At 51.1% G+C, this 18,455-nt stretch overlaps 1 protein-coding gene across 3 annotated transcripts; it reads right to left on the reverse strand.

Moving 5' to 3' along the window:
* Nucleotides 1-30: 30 nt before the first annotated feature.
* LOC121589670 (inactive rhomboid protein 1-like) lies at nt 31-15,801 on the reverse strand. Of its 3 annotated transcripts, none has more exons than XM_041908751.1 (8): nt 15,210-15,801; nt 10,864-12,437; nt 5,777-8,738; nt 4,621-4,845; nt 4,206-4,547; nt 3,872-4,126; nt 2,602-2,859; nt 31-2,514 (listed from the first exon to the last, which is right to left on the reverse strand). In XM_041908751.1, exons 2-8 carry the CDS (start codon nt 11,619-11,621, stop codon nt 1,942-1,944), a joined length of 5,373 nt encoding a protein of 1,790 aa, XP_041764685.1. In that variant the 5' UTR covers nt 11,622-12,437; nt 15,210-15,801; the 3' UTR covers nt 31-1,941. The 3 variants fall into 3 exon arrangements, with proteins under 3 accessions (XP_041764685.1, XP_041764684.1, XP_041764686.1); XM_041908750.1 differs by lacking the exon at nt 15,210-15,801 and adding an exon at nt 14,691-14,847; XM_041908752.1 differs by lacking the exon at nt 15,210-15,801 and adding an exon at nt 14,475-14,678.
* Between the last annotated feature and the right edge of the window lie 2,654 nt (nt 15,802-18,455).

Below are 18,455 nucleotides of genomic sequence, written 5' to 3' on the forward strand. Positions count from 1 at the left end.
TAGAACGTTTGTGTGTGTGTGTGTGTGTTGGTTTTATCAATTACTTTGCTTTTGCTTGTGTATGTGTATGTGTGTGTTTACTGTGAATGTGTACCGTTGTCGTCCATTTCCTCTGCGGGGGGTTTCCTGCGTTTTTTTTGCTCTTTTGTTTCGTTCATTATTTTCCTTTTCATTTTCACTAACTGAGGGGACAATTCTAAGAATTGGGGTATCGCTTATCTAGAGTGTTATTACAATACGGTTTTTGCCTAGATTGTGTGTTGTGTATTTGTTTTCTTGCTTTGTGTATCTCTTTCGCTCTTATTTAGTTTGCTGTTCGTTTTCTGTAGTTTGTTCTTTTACGGGTGTGTGTGTGTGTTTTTGTTTGTTTATCTTCACTTCTTTCTTTTCGTTATTAATTGTGTATATTTTAGCTCTCTTTCTTCGTTTTTGTTTTTGTGTTTGTTTTTCTCTTTCTTTCTATCTCTCTCTCTCTTTTTTCATCGGGTTGTTTCTTTGTTTTATTCCTCTGTTGTGGATAATGTTTGCTAATGTGTTTTATTACTAGATTACGGGCTTGATTAGCGGGCATTCAAAAAACTCCGTGGCGGTAGTGTCGGGCGCATGATGGGGATTTGTCTTTTTTTTTCCTTTTTTTCATAAATTTGTCACACCCTGACGCGTCTTGCAGCATGGGTTTTTGTTGTTGTTGTTGTTGTCATACTTTCATAAATGCTACAGTTTTGTTTTTTTCTTCTTATTTTATGTCTACGCGTTATCCCGCCTCAACTACAGAGTTTGCCACACGTTTGCTCCTCTTTGCTTCACTGTTAGCAAACAGGTGGCCGCTTTTATGATGCGCGGCCAAAACCACGGAACATGGACTGCTGGATGTATGAAAATGGTCGGACAAAGTAAGGGATGAGATATGTGTATGCCAAACAAAAAAAAAAAAAGAGAAGCATAAACGCAGATAACATTAACAATAAGGTGGGCTAATAACGCACAATACAGTTCAACAAGGGCGTACATGACTTTTAAACAAATCCGTAATGGAATAAAGAACCAGGCGTCAACCTTTCTCGCTGCTAACAAATTTCCCCTTTTTTCGTCTCGCTTGTGGTACAAAATCTAAACGCAACATACACTGTCCCAACAACAGGCCCGGCAAGGGACGGAAACGGGCAGCTTTAAACCGAAAGCATGGGAGCAGCAAGTTGCATTTGGTTTCCCTTATTTCGTCTGGTTTTGGGCGCTTTCTTGTTTTGATTCGTTAGCTATGCTGGCGATGAGTATTACTTAAAGTAACTATATTCATGTACGTGATAGTGATGATGATGCGGGTATGGATATAATACGGGTGATAATACGCTACGAACAATTGATAAGAATGATACGATGATGATGATGATAATGATGATGATGATGATTGTTGGAGCCGTGTGTTGGATTGGTCATGATTCACAATTCCGCGTACTTCGTGTTTTGCTAACTTGCACCTCACGTTCAACATTCGCAGTCGCAGTGAAATTGCACATTTTTGCACATGTTTTGTAACAATATGGGTCACTTTTTCCTCTTCTTCTTGTGTGTGTGTGTGTGTTTTTTTGCAGTGAGAGCTTCCTTTCGCGGGAGGGAGGGGTGAAAGAGCTCACCTGCCTAAAAAGGACACACCTTAACTCGCACTACTAACGGACCTTTTCTGTCTTTCTTGCTTTGGATCACAATGAGTTGCTGCTGCTTACATATGGGGGGAAAAAAACTATGTCCTTACCCTGTGTTCTTCTACGTTTCCTACGATTTGCACATTCTTCCATTTAAAAAAAAAGAAGAACAATAAGTAGAAGCTCAATGCAGCACAAACTGATACACTATCTGAAAGTCGTCCACATCGTACAGCACGAGCAGCACGAGCAGGACGAAGCACAGCTCGAGCGCGGTGAAGAGCAGAAAACATCGCCGTCATGCATTCGTGTCCGTCTGGCGCGGCTGCCTCACCACGCACTGGCCCTTCTCGCACAGGCTGATCGTTTTCAGCAGATTGTTGCCGGCCGAGCTGCCGCGGCCCGATCCACCGGCGCCACCAACATTCCGGCTCGGACCGCCGGACATGACACTACCGCCTCCACCACCACCACCACCACCACCACCGGCAGTGTAATCGTGATGATTGTGCATTACATTGCCACCGCCGCCGGAAGATTTGTAATTGTTGTTGTACGTACCGATAATATGATTTCCACCATTGCCACCACCAACGCCACCAATGCCCGATCCGTGCGCATGGTTGTGCTGGCCCCCGCCCGGTGCATGGCCACCGGTGGTAGCGCCACCGCCACCGAGCGGATTGTAGTTGTTGTACCCATCGTACAGGCTGTAATGGTCGTGGTAGCCGTGGCCCGCGTTCGGGTCCAGCAGCTGGTTGCCGTCGATGAAGTTGAGCGACTCGAACAGCGTCGGGAAGGCGTAGAAGATGATGAACATGACCGCGTACAGCACAAACTGTAGCGTCACGCACGTCCAGATGAGGTTGATCTGGGAATGGATGGATGGAGTAATGAAAGCCCCCGGGTTAATTTCGATCCCTTGGTTTTTGTGTTAAAATGTGGCGTGAAAGCTTACCTTACTCTTACGACTATGTTTCGTTACGTTCACAAATGGTACAAATGCTAGCGTGAGCGCTATGCCGGTCAGCAGGCCGGCGATCAGCCCGGTAAAGTTCTGCTGCAGTGGCAGTGTCCCCAGCCCGAACAGGGTGCAGCCGAGGGTAAGCAATTTGATCATAGCTAGGTGTGGTTTTTTCAAGCTCTTCCAGTGGCACAGTACGAGCTGCAGCATCAGCGATGCCAGCACGCCCGCAATTGACGGTAGCGGTCCGACCTTTGAAGGCAGAGTGAAAGAGAAATGCCATTTTATTATATTAGAGATGAGAGTGAGTTTTTTTTCGCCTTTGATCCTAATTTTGTAACTCAATTTATGGGGGTTTTATGCACACTGTTTGAGGGAGTTGTATATGAAACGTGTTAGTCATAAGTCGCGTCAGAGAGTGAGTTAATTGCCCAAAGAGTGGGTGAGTTGGATTTCAAAAGAGTGAGCCACTGATCATAGGGAGTGAGTGCTAACTCACAAAAAAGTGTCTCCAGTCAGCATAGAGAGTAAATGAGCTATATCGGAAAGCAGGGAGTTACTAGTTGACACAAAGAGTGAGTGAGCTAAATCCTAAAAGAGAGTATCACCAGAGAGATCAGAGAGGAGGTTTTCATCTCTCATTAAATTCAACCATCACGGTAACGAGAGGAGGTAAGTTACATCCCCAGAGAGTAAATGAGTTTAATTCCAAAAGAGTGCGTCAAAGAGCCAGCACAGCGATTGAGTTGAGTTGAGTGCAAAGACGGTACATAAAAGAAGCGAGTTAAATCCCAAAGGAGTTAGTTGGCCAGAGCATGGGCTTCTTTAACCAAAATCCGTTCGGCGTTCACTTCAAAAAGATATGTCTTGTGATTGTTGAGTAGAGCACAAGAATCCGCACCGCAAAACCTCTCGGAATTTGTCCTATACAAGCAAGAACAAACGGATTTCACATTGAAAAGTCTGTGACGTCACCCAAATGTTGACGTAAAGCGGCTCTGAAATGAGTGCATGTGAGGGGAGAATGAGTGTCGCGGCAAACGGATTTCGACGAACGGAGTCCATGCTCTGGCCGAGTATCAAATCAACCAGAAAGAGTGCGTGAGTTAAATCCGAAGAGAGTGAATTTCTATCGATCGCAGAGAGTAAATGAGTTGAAACCGAAGAGGGTTGTGAATCCGATTCAAATCACTCTCAGCAGTGAGTACTCTTATTAGAAGACACCGGAGGAGGGGGGGGGGGGGAACAGCAGATGTCACATTACCTCCGCCTTGTACGGCACAAAGATGGCGCTCGTCAGATTCCCGGCAATGCCCGACCCAATGTACAGGATGGCCGTGCGCAGCGGCCCGATCAGGCGCTCCAGATCGGCCAACAGCAGATGCTGGAAGGCGACACTGACGATCAGATGGATGAGCCCGGCGTGCAGTAGTAGCGACGTGAAGAGCCGATAGAACTGGTCCGGGTAGTCGACGGCCATGAAATGGAACATGCCGCACACATCGTTCAAGCAGGATACCTGTGGGCAAGAACAAGTGAGTGAGTGAGTGAAGAGTGTTCTGGCACAGCACAGCGAGTTCAGCACGATCGGCACTTACCTGCGAGCAGAGGGACGCCTCCTCGTGAAAGTACCCGTGCACAAAATCACAGTATTCTCTGGTCGTGATGCGGCACTCGCCGTACACGCCGATGCAGCACGGGTGGCCAATCACCTCGCACACCATATGTTCGGCGGTGTGATCCTTGAAGCGGAACCGCTGCGACAGCTGGTTGTTCTTCCGGCAGATCGGCCACTTGGTGATGTCGTCCGGCCACTCGTGCGGTGCGATCGAGGCTGGAGCGTCGCAGTACTTTGGGTCGAGCCCGCAGACGCTGCCGGAGATGCGGCCGCCCGGGCCAGATTCGCCCGGCGACCACTTCTTCCACGTGGCGATCGTTTTCTGTATGCGCGAAACATGGGAAGAGATCGTTAGAAGCCGGTGAAGGAAAGCACTACCGTTTTGCATGACTTACCGAGGGCCATCCCCGGATGGAGCAGTCCGCCTGAGAGCTCTGCACGCAGCCAGAATCGTCGTTCCGTATGCAGCAGGCCGTTTCCCGCTCGTGCTTGCGGGTCCGCGACACCACGTCCAGTATCTTGGTGTCGCGCCGCATGCACGCCCCGTACTTGGCGCCGAGATGTATCAGGTCCGCGCTCCGCAGTCCGATCCAAATGTTGCGCGGTTCTTGATGGTGTACCTGGTGGGAAAAATGGGACGGGGAACAAAAATGTGTGTGTGAATGAAAGGGGAAACCCCTGCTCAGTAGCATACGTTGATTCAGAGTAAACGAGCTGGAATGGTGAGCTGAGTTCTTTAGTTCATTTTCGAAGAGTCAAAACTACTAGTGAGTGGCTAGTGAGTGTAGATATCACTTAATATAATTACCTCTCGCATGGTGTACTTGAATTCATATTTAAGCTAAGCTGAGTAGGCTGAGCTGTGAGTAGGCTAAGAGCTAATTAGAGGTAAATATTTACCTCTAGAAAGAGTTTAATAGCTCACTTTGAGTGTATTGCTAGTCGGAGAGGAAAATTGATATATTTCGCAGTTGCAGTTGGTGATGGAACTCTCCATAGAGTTATTAAAATCACATTTTTTTTAAATTACTTTGAGTAATAAATCACTAAAAAAATTAACTCTTAAAAGAGTTGTCTCTTCTATTAAGGACCTGAAACTCACAAATGAGTTTATTCGCCCTAAAGAAAAATCTAGTGATCATAAAGAGTGGAAATCGCACTCATCGAAATTCTTGAAAGAGTTATCTAACTCATAAATGATTCAATGCAATGCGAGCTACTAGTCGGTGTGGAGAGTTCATTGATAGATTTTAAACTCTCGAAAGAGTGAGGGAATGAGTTCAGGGAACAAGACTGAGTTCTAGAGAAAGCTCTCAAACTCACAAATTATTGAGTTACCAGTTGACATGGACATCACTCATTGAGATTCCATACTGGAAAGAGTTTTTTAAACTTAAAGTTGATTTAATTAAAATTTAAGTGAGTTTCTAATGTTCCCGAAGAGTTGAATCGAGCTATGAGCTAAACAGTGATTTAATTCAACTCGTTCACTCTTTCCTACGTGCATCGTTACAGTAACATCTACGTGCCAAAAACACAACCATCTCGTACCTGCTGCAAGCTTAAGCTCGTGACGAGCACCTGTGCCGACCGGTACTCCATGCCGAGCCCGATCGGACCGAAGCCGTAGCAGATCAGCGACAGAATCATCACCACGATCTGCACCGTGTTGATCCAGTAGGTGAAGAACGGCCGACAGTCGTACCGCTCGTCGAGCAGGTTCGGCCGCAGCAGCTTCACCCGGTTGCGCACCGGCCGCAGCGAGTTGTCCAGCACACCGTCCAGGATGTGGGACGAGATGCGCTGTCCGTAGATACCGCCGGCCGCACCGTGACCAGCCGGCTCCTGCAGTACCGCTCCTTGCTGGCCCTGCTGACCGGCCAGAACCGCTGCCGCCTGTTGCTGCTGCTGCTGCTGCTGCTGCTGCTGGTGATGGTGCAGTTCCGCCGATTTGGTTCGCCACCCGTTAATGATCCCACTGCCCGTCGCCCGATCCCCGTCCGACACGAACAGCTGGCGGGAGTTGTCGAGCACCTGCTGCAGCTGCTGGCCGCCCGCCCGCTCCACCGGTCCGATCTGTGCCGTCGGTGTGTCGAAAAATGCTTCCCCGTCCTGCAGCGGAGCCAACCCGTCACAGTGCACCTCCGACCCGTCGGCCCCATCCGTCCCCGTCAGCTCGACGTGGGCCGGCGCAAAGCTACGCGACCACTGGTGCTGTGTGCGCAACCGTCGCCGCGTAATGCTCTGCACCAGGAAGCGCAACCCGCTGCAAATGACCGCCGGTACGGAGGGTTTCCGCTCCGCCCGTATCAGATACACGTCCCCGCCCTGCCGGTCCTGGGCGGAGGCGTAGTGCGGGTTGGCACGTTGCCGCCTGCTCAGCTCCGTTTCCCGCTCGTCCTGGCTCTGGGCGGGCAGTATGTCGGGCCGGTCGGACGGTGGCAACGGTGCGCCCGGCTGATGCCCATGATGATGGTGATGGTGATGGTGGTGAGGATGGTGATGCGCCCCGCCATCCCCAGGATGGCCCGGCCCAACCATGGCCTCGCGCCCATCGTAATCGTCCCGCAGCGAGCCGAACCGGCGGCAGGCGAACCGCCGCTGCCGGTCCTCCCACTTGGTCCGCTCGTACTCCTCGTCCTGGATCGGCACGCCGAAGAATTTGGCCGTCTCGCGCCGCACGTACTCCTTGGCGCGCTGCTTGCACGACAGATTGCTCTGCGGGATGCGCAGCAGCTGCGCATTGCTGCTGCGCTGCAGCGTGGACGCGGGCGAATCGTTCAGCGATCCGGCGGCGTGCTGCGGCGGCGGTAGCACGTGCGCCGCCATGGCGTACGGTACGCAGGCCGGCGAGGACGACATCGGTTGCTGGGAGGACATCATGAGGGTCGGTGGTGGCGGCACGGCCGGTGCTGTCGGTTGTGGCGAGGGGACCGGTGCTGCCGGTTGGTGCTGCGACGCGTGCGGCTCCGTGGGGCTGGTCAGCTGCTGTGGCGGTGGTACGGATTGCTGTTGCTGCGAGGGTTGGCTGGCTGGTTGCGGCATGACGGGTGTGCCGGACGCACTAGACGCGGTCGGCGGCTGCAGGGAGGAAGCTGATGGTGGTGGTGGTGGTGGTTGTTGTTGTGGTGCCACCGCTTGCTGCTGGTTTGCAGTGGGCCCACCCGCCTGGGATGGGAGGGTTTGCTGTAGGGCGTATTGCTGCTGCATCAACAACGATCGGCTGCTGCTGGCACTGAGCAGACTTTCCATCGACGGTGGCTCGTTCCTCGCCGGGCCCGACGGGCCAAACTGATGCTTGGCCGCGCTCCGGGGGATCGTAGCGCCTCCGTCCAGGGGGGAAGCGCCTACCCCACCCTCCGTGTCGTACGTCTGGGAGTGTTGCGATTGTGCGATTGTGGCTTGAACTTGCGGTGGAAGGTGCTGCTGTTGCGCTTGCTGGCCATACTGTGCGGCAAGCAGATGGTGCTGGTGCTGTGCGTGGGGCGACGACACGATCCCACCGCCAGTCGCCGCCGGCGGCAGTGGTGAGGTGAGTGAGGCCGGGCTGGCCGGCACCGAGTGGCAGCCGCCCTCCGGCAGGCCCCCGTTCGGCTGCGGACTGATCGGTCCGGTCGTTTGCGTCGTCTGGTGGACGCCGGTCGTGCGCCGCAGTGTGCTGCAGTGCAGACAGGAGGCGCTGCCCCCGCTCGAGCCCCCGTTCGGCTCGCTCATCACGCTGACCGGGGTCGACACGCGGTAGCTAGCGGCCCGCGGCTGGTCCAAAAACTCGGCCGAGGACGTGCGGGACATGCGGTAGCCGTTGCTGGTGCTGCTGCTGACGCTCATGCCACCAACTCCACCGACGCTGGTGGATCCTTGCGAGTGGCGGCTGCTGCTGCGCGACACATGGCCCGCGCCGTGGGGCAGCGTCGAGGTGCTGTGCGCCGTTGGCGGTGGCGCTGCCCCATTAGTACTCCCCGGGCACTTGGGCGGTCGAACACGGGCTGGCGGTGTGCTGAGGCTGCTGCTGCCGTTGCTGCTGGCGGCCATCGGTGTGCTGCTGGTGCTGCTGTTGGTGCCGTAATGGTGGTCGGGCGTTTCGAAACCCTTCGGCGGCGATATGGTGGTCGGTTCGGGGCCACTGCTGCTCCCCGCACCGCTCTTGACGCGAAACCCGTACGGCAGTGTGCTGCTGGCGCCCGCGTACCCATACTGCTGCGAAGGAGCGGGGTGCGCGTTGGATGGGCCGCCGGACCGATGGGAACCGGCCAGATGCAGCCCGGCGCCCTGGCCGAGCAGGGCGCTCATCATGAGGGCTTGCGTTTTGGCGTTGGTGGGGCCGGCGCCGGACAGCGGTGGATAGGGTGACTCCTGGGGCGGTGGCGTCGGCACGTACCGCTTGATCGGCGTGTGCACGTTCGAGCCGAGGTAGCCGTAGGTGTCGGCGCCGAGAAAGTGGGCCGGCGGCGGTACGTACCGGTCGCACTGCGGCGAAATGTCCCGATAGTTCTCCGTCAAGCTGTGCCGGTACCTGCGGAACAGAGCGGCAGGGGGGGTTTGGGTGATGGAGGGAAAGAGACAGAAAATTGCATTAGTCGTGTGGGTGTGTGAGTGGGAACTATCGCTGGATGGTGGGCGGCGTGGGGCCTTGAATTATTGGTGCTGTGAGATATGAGCATGTGTGTGTTTTAGGTATGATATCGATGACGTACAATTTAACCTACTACTGCTAGAGCTTAACCCAACAAGATGATGGCGAATACACACTCAAAATATAGATAAAAAGCTACTTATACAAAAGTATATTTTATTCCTTAACTTTAAGGAATAGACCACCATTTTCCCTGTTTTATGGGAAGCGGTCTCGTCAACTCAATACCATGGTTCAAGTCTAGATTCGACCGTCGCCCCTCCCGTTGCAAGGACTGACGGGTCCGGCTGGGAGATACTTAATCAGGCTCGAAAGCCTGTTATAGAGCCGGCATGTCCGCGTAGGACGTTACGTCAAATAGAAGAATGGAACATAGAAGATGTAAAAAAGTGCAACAATTAATATATTTCTGCTATCTACAAGAATTGCATGTAATTTTAGTGACAGTTAGTTAATGTGGTTCCACAAAACAGGTACTACCTAGAGTACTGAGAAACGGCTTCTAAACCAAGGGAACTGACAGGAATTATATGTTTAAATTTAAGCTGATAGCTTATGCTTAAACTAATCTATCTCATAGGATCAAGATGATCACAAACGCTAGTAGTAGGTCATGCTCAGGGCGAAGACACCGGCCATAGAATTGATACTGAACCCATACCAGGCAAGGAATTGATTCTGATGCTGAAACTGTATCCAGTTTTATGTTGAACCAAAAACTACCGTATTTTAGTGTGCATCACGACTCCCTTTTAGGTCGAAAATTACCAAAATCAGATTAAGTGGGGTTGTTGCACATGGATAGTTTAAAAAACATTCTACAACACCTGAGACATTACATTCGATAATATACAAAGATAGTCTTGAGTGTGGAATGTTGCCAGGGAAATGAACAAGGAAAAAGAAAGAAGTTTGGAAACTGAGGAAACAATTGCTCTCATTGGTTCTTTAAATTGGTTATTCAAATCATTAAAAATGAACCACTTAAGCCTCAAAAACTAAAAAAACTAAACTATCTGTCACTTTGTAGGAACACAAAATACTCCCATCGATTAGCTCGACTGGGTAATTATACTGGAAGGAGTATGTTGAATAAATCAGCGTAGAAATTTAGCCATTGAAGCCAAAAAGTGACAAATATCATGCAAATTTCTCTCTATTTGCATTCGTTTGTAGAGTTTTGTTTAGTGATTATGTGCAATATAATAAAAAAAAACAAAGCTCGGTTGTGCAACCGTCAACACACAATACATAACAACATTCCCGTCCTGGGTTCAAGCCTCACACGGGCTTGACCAGTCTCCCCATTAGCAATGACTAACTATCTGGCTGGACTTTGGACTCTTTGGCACACTTATTGGACAGGCTCCTTAGAAATTCCTATTGCATTTGTCTAGCAAGGGTTCTGTAAGAGTCCAATTCCCATTACAAATTACTCTTGTTAGTTGCACTGACTAGTAACAGCTTACGACAGTTATTTATGTTATTTACTTCAACTCAATCTTATTCCTAGCAATATAACAAATTTCTTTTCGTTTTTGAGCACTAGAATTATCATGCCTAGTTGGTTGAAAGACTCATTCTTTTCGCATTGTTGATGTCTTGTGTTCCGCCGGCTTCTTCACTACTCTGCGGAAGAGATCCTTGGGGGTAACCCTTCGCTTGCTGAATAAAGGATGCGCAGTTTGTACCAGTACTCTATTACCCGGTTGCCCTACACCTGACATTCAGCTGCAGGCAGCAGACACAAAGAACCGGTACTCCAGCTAATCAGTTGCAGCTCCCGCGCCCCGAAACGGAACGTCCGCTGCAAACCCTTTCGGCCAAATGGTCACAGCACTTGGAATGGTACATAAATCGATTCGCGCCACCGCTTTTCGGAGAAGCAATTAATCCCAATAACATGCTCTCCTTACCCCACTTCCCCACCCCAATCGGATGGTTGTGTGTGTGTGTGTGTGTGTGTGAGGGTGTGAGAGTGGGTGTTGGCCGCAGCATCACGTACCTGATGTTCGAGGGGCTCGCGGTACGGCGCTGGATCGTGCCGTAGTGCCGGCCACTGTCGGTGCCGTAATGATGGCCGCCGGCCGGCCCGGGCGCTGGCAGTCCCATCACGTAGTGGTCGTTGCTCGGCGCCGGCGACGGTGGCTGCAGGCAGGCCGTGCTGAGCGGATCGTCCAGCGCACCGAACCGGTCCGTGCTGCCGTGCCGATCGATCAGCAGCCCGCCGACACTGCCCCGGCCCAGTGTCGCGGTCTCTCCCCGCAGTGCATGTTGTTGTTGCTGCTGCTGCTGCTGCTGCGGATGCGACGGTTCGATGTAGCGCTGTGCCGAGTGCCCGCTGCCGATCGAGACGGTGTCGGCCATGTCGTGGTAATTGACTGCCGACGGTGGCAATGCCAGCGTCGGCTGCTGCTGCTGTGAACCGTAGTGGTTGTGGCCGTACGATGCCCGCCGGCCGGAGCTGGCCGAGCGTAGCGTCCCACTGGCCGCCGCACCAGCGTACCATGCTGCCAGTGTGTGTGGTTGGGAGGCGGGTTGGGATTGGTGCTGCTGCTGCTGCTGCTGCTGAAGCAACTTCGCATGATGCGATTGCTGCGATTGGTGTGCATGGTTACGATGGTGTGACGATGACTGTTGCTGCTGCTGCTGCTGCTGCTGCTGGGCTTGTTGGTGATGGTGATGGGACAGCTCCTTGGCGAGCTGCGGGGGCAGATGATGGTGGATGCCGGCGGCGTGGCCGTACTCCGCACCGGTCTCCATCGGGTTGAGCTGGCCGCCCGCCGCGTCTACCGGCTCCCGCTATAGGGGCGTCGTACGGCGCGCCGCACTCGGTCTTTCCGCCGCCGTCGCCTTTCGCTGTTGTGGCATCGTGGTGCGTGGTTCCGCTCCGGTGCGACTCCTTCCACCTTGAAGGCCTTTCTCGCACTCCCACTCACACACACTCTCTCTTTGTCTCCTTCCCGGCGGTTCTCGTGCGTGCTAACGCGTTCGACTTTACGCCCTATTCCCTTTAATGCGTTGGTTGCTCGTGCCTGCGTGCCTGCGTGCCTGTGTGTTTATGTTTCGCGTGCTAATTCACGGTTGAGAGCGTTTTCCACGCCACACACTCACGCGCGCACCCGCTCGCTCGGGCGGGTTGCTTCGACCAATTTGCTATAAGCTCGCTTTCGCCCTTTTTGTTCCGTGTACGAACGTTACGGCCAACCTTCGGCTTTGACTTGCCGTGGTCCTACACTCAAATAAGGCGCTGCTTGTTGGAGAAAATCAATCCACCGATGGTGTACCTGTGTGTATGTGTCTGTGTCCTCTAGACAACAGGGTGACCGAGGATAACAACAGCTTTCTGGCGCTGCGCTAACAATCGACGGCTTTGATGTGCTGCCAGCTTCTCACCGTGGTTCAACGCGCACCATCCTCCTTGCCGGCGCGAGCAGACGTCGTCACTGTGACAGCCCCGTTTCGTGTCAACGAGAAGTTGTTGCAGCTATCGCACCAGCAAAGATGGAGCGCACCACATTCCTGCCAAACACACACACTTGCTCCGTCAAACACTTTTACCAGCAGCAAACACGACACCTGGGATAAAAATAAACTAACCATCAGTGAACGGGGAAAGCTGGCGCTCGCCTACTGCGTTGCGATGACGATACTGAGCGAAAACGATCAGCCCGGTGCCGTTGGCTGAAGTCTCCAAAGGACAATTCATCACTCAACGCATAACAACATGCAACTAGAGTCCAGTTTCCAGGGGTTCCAGGGGGGGGGTGGGATAAAAATACATCTCTGTTTGTCGGGTCTGCCTTAACGTGGGGCCGAATCGGGCAGAAGAACAGTTAACTTCACTTTTGCCACAGCTGCTTCTAGTCCTTCGCAGCTCTGCTCGCCATAAAGCGTTTTGTGTGTTTTAGTAAACATCAAAGCAGTCCTTGGAGCACTCGCACCAGTTTTGGGCCCCGGTACCTCTGGACCCTGGGCTGTTTTGCAGTAATACACTGTATTTTCTTGCGTACTTTCCGCTTCCCGCAACATAATTCTTTTACGACTTCAATTTCATCCCGCACGATCCGATGCGGGCGTATTTGCGTGGTGTTTTGGGGTGGGGGAGAGGCAAAATCCTACCTCAAGCCTCACCATCACACACTGGTACGTAATTACACAGCGCACATTCAAGTGAAACCCAACCATTCCGCATCTCCCTCAGTTGATGGGATGTTTTTTTTTCTTCTCTCTATTGTGTGCTTTGGCTTCGCTCCCCCTTTTCCTGTGTGTTTGTGAGTGTGTGTGTGTGTGTGTGTGTGTGTGTTATTCTATTCCTTAAAAGTCTTTCCTTCGACTGGCCGCAAACACGTACACAATTGAAAGTACGCAGCCACACAATCACACACAGCTGCATTCCGCTACATGACCATCATCGTCGCGCACGCACACACGCTAATGGACACAAACACACAGATACACATACAGAAGACCTTGCACGTGACACACATGAAATCTTTCACACTCACACAAGCGTAGCAAAAAGCACAGTGGCACACACACACAGACACACACACAGAGAGCGAAATTCAGAGCGGATCCACTTGATTAATCCTTTATTCAGCGCCTGAAGTACGTCAGCCCCGAAGAAGGGAACAAAATGGAAGGCAAAGGCAAAATTATCCCCCCCCAAAAAAAGAAAAAAAGGGACTTTTTGAACCGTTGTTGTTGTTGTTGTCGTTTGCTGGTAGATTTTACCTTACACTTATACCCCCCCCCCCCGTCGTACCCCCCACACCGCTTGCTAGCGCTTTTCGTTCCCACCCTACGTGCGTTACTTCTAAATTACTTCAACTGCATAAGGGAGCGCACGGGCACGCGCGCGCGTCTCTGTGTCTGTGTGTGTGTATAATTGAACGTTGCTACTAACTTAAAAGGGACACGGAGGTGGGGGACCCTTCTTGCCAAGTAGGGTTACAAACTTTAAAAAAAAACCCCATTGGAAAAGCGAATCACTGCTACACCACTATTGAATAATTGGCGAAATCTTGGCGGAGCGAAACAGAGGGAAGGTGGTTGGGTGGAAGGAAGGAAGGGCGGGCGCGGGCCAGGCGATACTGCTGTCAGTGAAAATCCCGGGGACGAAGGTATTTGCAATTTGATGATTAGAATCGATCCAAATGCTGATGACCTTATTCCACGGAAAATGCTACCACCATCAAATTAGGCGCCTCTCCCCCCCTTTCCCAACGGGGTAGTGTCGAGAGTGAGAGGGGGGGGGGGGGGGGGGCTTCCGGGAAGAAAGGCAACCTAAACAGCAGCAGCACCTCGAACGGGAACCAACGTAGCAAAGGTTGGTGGTGAAATTTTCGTTTTTCGTTCGTGTTTTTTCTGTTCTTTCACCAACTTTAAAGCCGCATTTTTTTTTTTAGATCAAAGTGAAGATTTTCTGCTCTGTGGTGGTGGGTTTAGCACAGCGGGTGTGTGTGTTTTTTTCACTCTTCCCTTTTTGGGCACGGGTGTGCCATTGTTTTGACCGTGGAACACACATACACAGACACACAAACAGCCACAACACCGTCACGGGAGCCAATTTTAACACTGCACCTTCTGCACCGCCTCGGCATTGGAGCTTACCCCGCAGCCCAACTCACAGCCCGTTTGTTGAAAGGTGACGATGAAAGGCAAGGGGATAGTGGAGAGAAAGAGAGAGAGAAAACACTTTACGCCCTGTATCCTTGGGGGCTCGCAGAGGATGGGGGTTAAATCCTTCACATTTTGGGCGTTTGAAAATCGTAGCTGAAAATCATGAACACTGAAACTGCAAAAAACAACACAATCTCGACGGACTACCGGAACAGGCTGATGGTGCACTTTTTGTGTAAAGCCTTTTGCCGTTTTCTGCTTTCCGGGGCGCGTTTCGGGTGACGCTGGAAGAGCTGGTCTGGGACGTCCCTGTACGGTCGCGCGTTCGTACCCGTGGCGCTATTCCGACTGCAAAGCCTTCAACGTCACTTGGTTTTTTCCCATGTTGCCTTTGCGAACACTACGAAACCGTTTTCACAAACACACGCACACACATCGATATAGTTGCTGTACAAGGGTTGTCGAGGGAAGGACGGGAATGGTTGCTGTCTTGGTTTCGCACAGTAGGCAATGATGTGCGCTGTTGGGAGTGCGCGAGCTCCAACATTTGCTTTCTCGCTCTCGTACGTACACAAACACACATGTACATCCGTTCGTTGCTTCATAGCGTGTAGAGCACAGAAGCGTCTTTGTGTTGGTGTGGCAGTTACCAGGCAGTACAGGATGGTGGAATGATGGAAAAAGGAGAATTCCATTTCCTTGGAACTACTTCATTTATAATATTACCTTTTTTATTATTTTTAATTACTTTCAGCACTCCTACAACCGTGTTGCATACACCAGGAAAAAAATTACACCTTTTTGTTTATCTCGTTGATAGAATGGCAATTAAAAAAACACTTTTAAAAAACCTCATCAACTATTAGCACTTTTACAGTAATTGTTCCGTTCGCTCGAGCGAGCGTGTGTCTGTGTGCGCGAACAAAAACAAAACCATCTGTAACGGTTCGGGTGTGTTCTATTACAGCTTTCGTCAACACAACCACCCCCTGAACACACACACTCGCACACACACACACCCACTCATACAGTGAAGGGTTTCATCCCCTAGTAACAAGGATTTGCGCGTTTGGCCTATAAAATTTTGCCATCGCCCAACTGATCCGCACCAGGCACACGGAAGAAAGGAACACGGAGGACGAGAAGGGACCACGAACCACACCAATACGCACGCACCAGCACCAGTAAACTCTCCCTTTTCAAAACGGTAAAACCAAGCCAAATTGTGTAAGTGTGCCGTACCAAAGTGGCCACACAAACGTTCGCGCTGGTATTGGTGTGCGCTGCTGCGGTGCAGCTGGGGCTGGGTGTGGATTGTTTTCGAAATATTCCCCCCTCCCCCCCGTTCTATAGCGCCTCTACCACACCGAGCTGCCAAGCTTGCTCGGTTGGCTGTGAGAAAGCTTTCCGGTGGCATAAGCTTTTATGAATTTGGCGAGCTCCACCGTCGAAGCGTGCGATGGATGCGCATGGTCGTTTTCTGACACATGTGGCGATGGAGACGCCTAGTGTTGTTGGGATGTATGTGTGTGTGTGCGTGGTTTCGGGGGTATCTTTTGACAGCTGTTTGTTTACGTTGCGAGTGTTGCTTTGACAGTGAACAAGCCAATGTGCTTTTGGGAGCTTTCAATGAAGGTGATGTTAAAGAGGCAGCTTTTTTGTATCGAAAGCTGAAAGCGATGCAAGTGTTGGGAGGAAATTTTTCACAATGTTTCAAATCGGTGGCCACAAGATGGAGTTATTAAAGGAGTTAGATGTGTGTTTGCTTGGAGCAAAACAGGATGGTATTTGAGTTAGATTTAAAAATTGTAAAATTCTAAATGTTCTATAATTATTACAACTGCAGCATCGTTGTTTGAAAAGTCAATTATTTTTAATTTTATAGCATGAAATATACTGATACATGAATAATGTATTATCCATTAAATATTCTCATCCATTGCTTCTTCTTTTTATTCTTCTTCTTTGGCACAACAATCGTTGTCGGTCAAGGTCTGCCTGTACCCACTAGTGGGCTTGGCTTTCAGTGACTTATTGATTACCCATAGCAAGAAAGTCAGTCCTACCTATGGAATCACGGTCCATTCGGGACTTGAACCCATGACGAGCATGCCGTTAAGTCGTACGAGTTGATGATTGTACCACGAGAACGGTCCATTGCTTAGCTTCGAATATTTCTTGATTTATGTGAGACTTAGTTTTGAAACTGTCTGAGAATTTAACGATAATCTATTAAAACTGACCTCTATTACTACGCCACATACGTTCATCCGGTAGTTTATTCGATACAGCAGCAGCAGCAGCAGCAGCAGCAGCAGCAGCAGCAGCAGCAGCAGCAGCAGCAGCAGCAGAAACTACCGGAACCGTTAACGACACCAAAACCCCCTGTACGGCACAACGGAGGAAGCGCGAAACTTTAGCAATAATAACCTCGACGCCAAGTGTAAATCAAATCGGAAAAGTTGGCAAATCGTAACCTTTGCGCACACATTACCGACGACAGTTTGCGCCGGCAGCGGCGGGGTAGCCCGGGGCGCAGGAGGTGAAAGTCGAAGCGCTTCGACGATAATGGAACTATCCCGGGTCCGTCCTCCGCTCGGGTCCAATGCAATTTGAGCCCGGTACCGGCAGCTGCCCCCTGGTTTTTGTTTTCATCCCACTTCATCGCTCCATTTCGGGTTTCGATCTCCCCTCGAACGGCTCCAAAGAGAGCAAAGTTTCCGCAGCCAGACGACGATCGGTGATATTGCCAATGCACTCGGCGCTAATAGTTTCGAGTGCCGCTACGCCGGGTGAAGAACGTAATAGTGATAATAATAATAACGATATCAATCCTTCGGGTGAAATCGCGCTGCCTGCGGGCAGCTAACGCAAGGCAGAAGTTGCTTGCTATGGGAAGGGGGCGAAATTTCAGTTTGCGAACAAACTCGCTACGGAGCGAAAGATTTCATAAAGAAACTTTCACCAATATCTTAACGGCGGGGTCAGGTGGGTTTTGTGGGGGAGAGAAAGAGAAAGAGTTCAACTTCTGAAGCTGGTGACACAAAAACTTACCCATAAGGTGGTTCGGTCGATTGGAGCTAGCAGCTCGAATTGTAATAGCGTTACGTTGCAATCGCTGCTTTAATTACCAACTAACACGCCTGGCCTGGAGCAACGTCACTGACTAGATCGCAGGGCTAGAACGAATGGTGGTCGAGGTTTAAACTTTATAACAACAGCCAAACTTTGTGCAAAAAGCTGTCGTCGTCGTCGTCGCAAATGGGAGAATGTCAATGACCACGGCTTGCGAACGGGTTTCGGAGCTGCGAGCTGCGAACCTGCAGGAGACAAGCGATTTTGCACTAACACGAACGCGCAGGGTCTTCATTGAGGGGCAAATTTATAATCATTAGCATCCCCGGTAAGCAGATTTAGCCAGCCGTTGCAGGGAGGCGAAAAACAACTTGCCGAACATTGGCGAATCTGTGCGCTGGTCGGGCACCGGGCGGCTCGTATTTTATCAATTTAAACAGTTTCGCCTGGGATTAGGGTGCATTATCGTAGCGGCAAATGGGGATTACTCTCGCTCTCGTACCGTTCAAGTGCAAGTACGTCCGGGGGTTTTCCTCTCCGGGGGGGTTTGGGCGGCTGGATTTGTTGTTGTACTTTAAAGCCTTCGATCGCCTTGTCGTTGTAGGTCTTCAACTTCTTCCAAAGGACCACTCCACACTTGGTGCGTATCGTCAAAATGGCGCGTAAAGGGACGCTGTTCGCTGTTCGCACCCGCACCAAACCCGGGGTAGAACGGGGTGCGGACAGGGTGTATAAATATTTATCAATGGTCTTCGTTTAAGTCCAGCTGCGAAGGGTTAAATGAAGAAAGTTTGCGTTACCCTTTGCCTGGCACAGCACACGCTTACCGTACGGCGGCTCTCGGCTCTCGGTACCGGACTGCAGAAGTGCTAAAGAGACAGGAGATTATCATCTTTG

Source organism: Anopheles merus, chromosome 2R (genome assembly GCF_017562075.2).
Source record: "Anopheles merus strain MAF chromosome 2R, AmerM5.1, whole genome shotgun sequence".
In the NCBI taxonomy this organism is placed as follows: domain Eukaryota; kingdom Metazoa; phylum Arthropoda; class Insecta; order Diptera; family Culicidae; genus Anopheles; species Anopheles merus.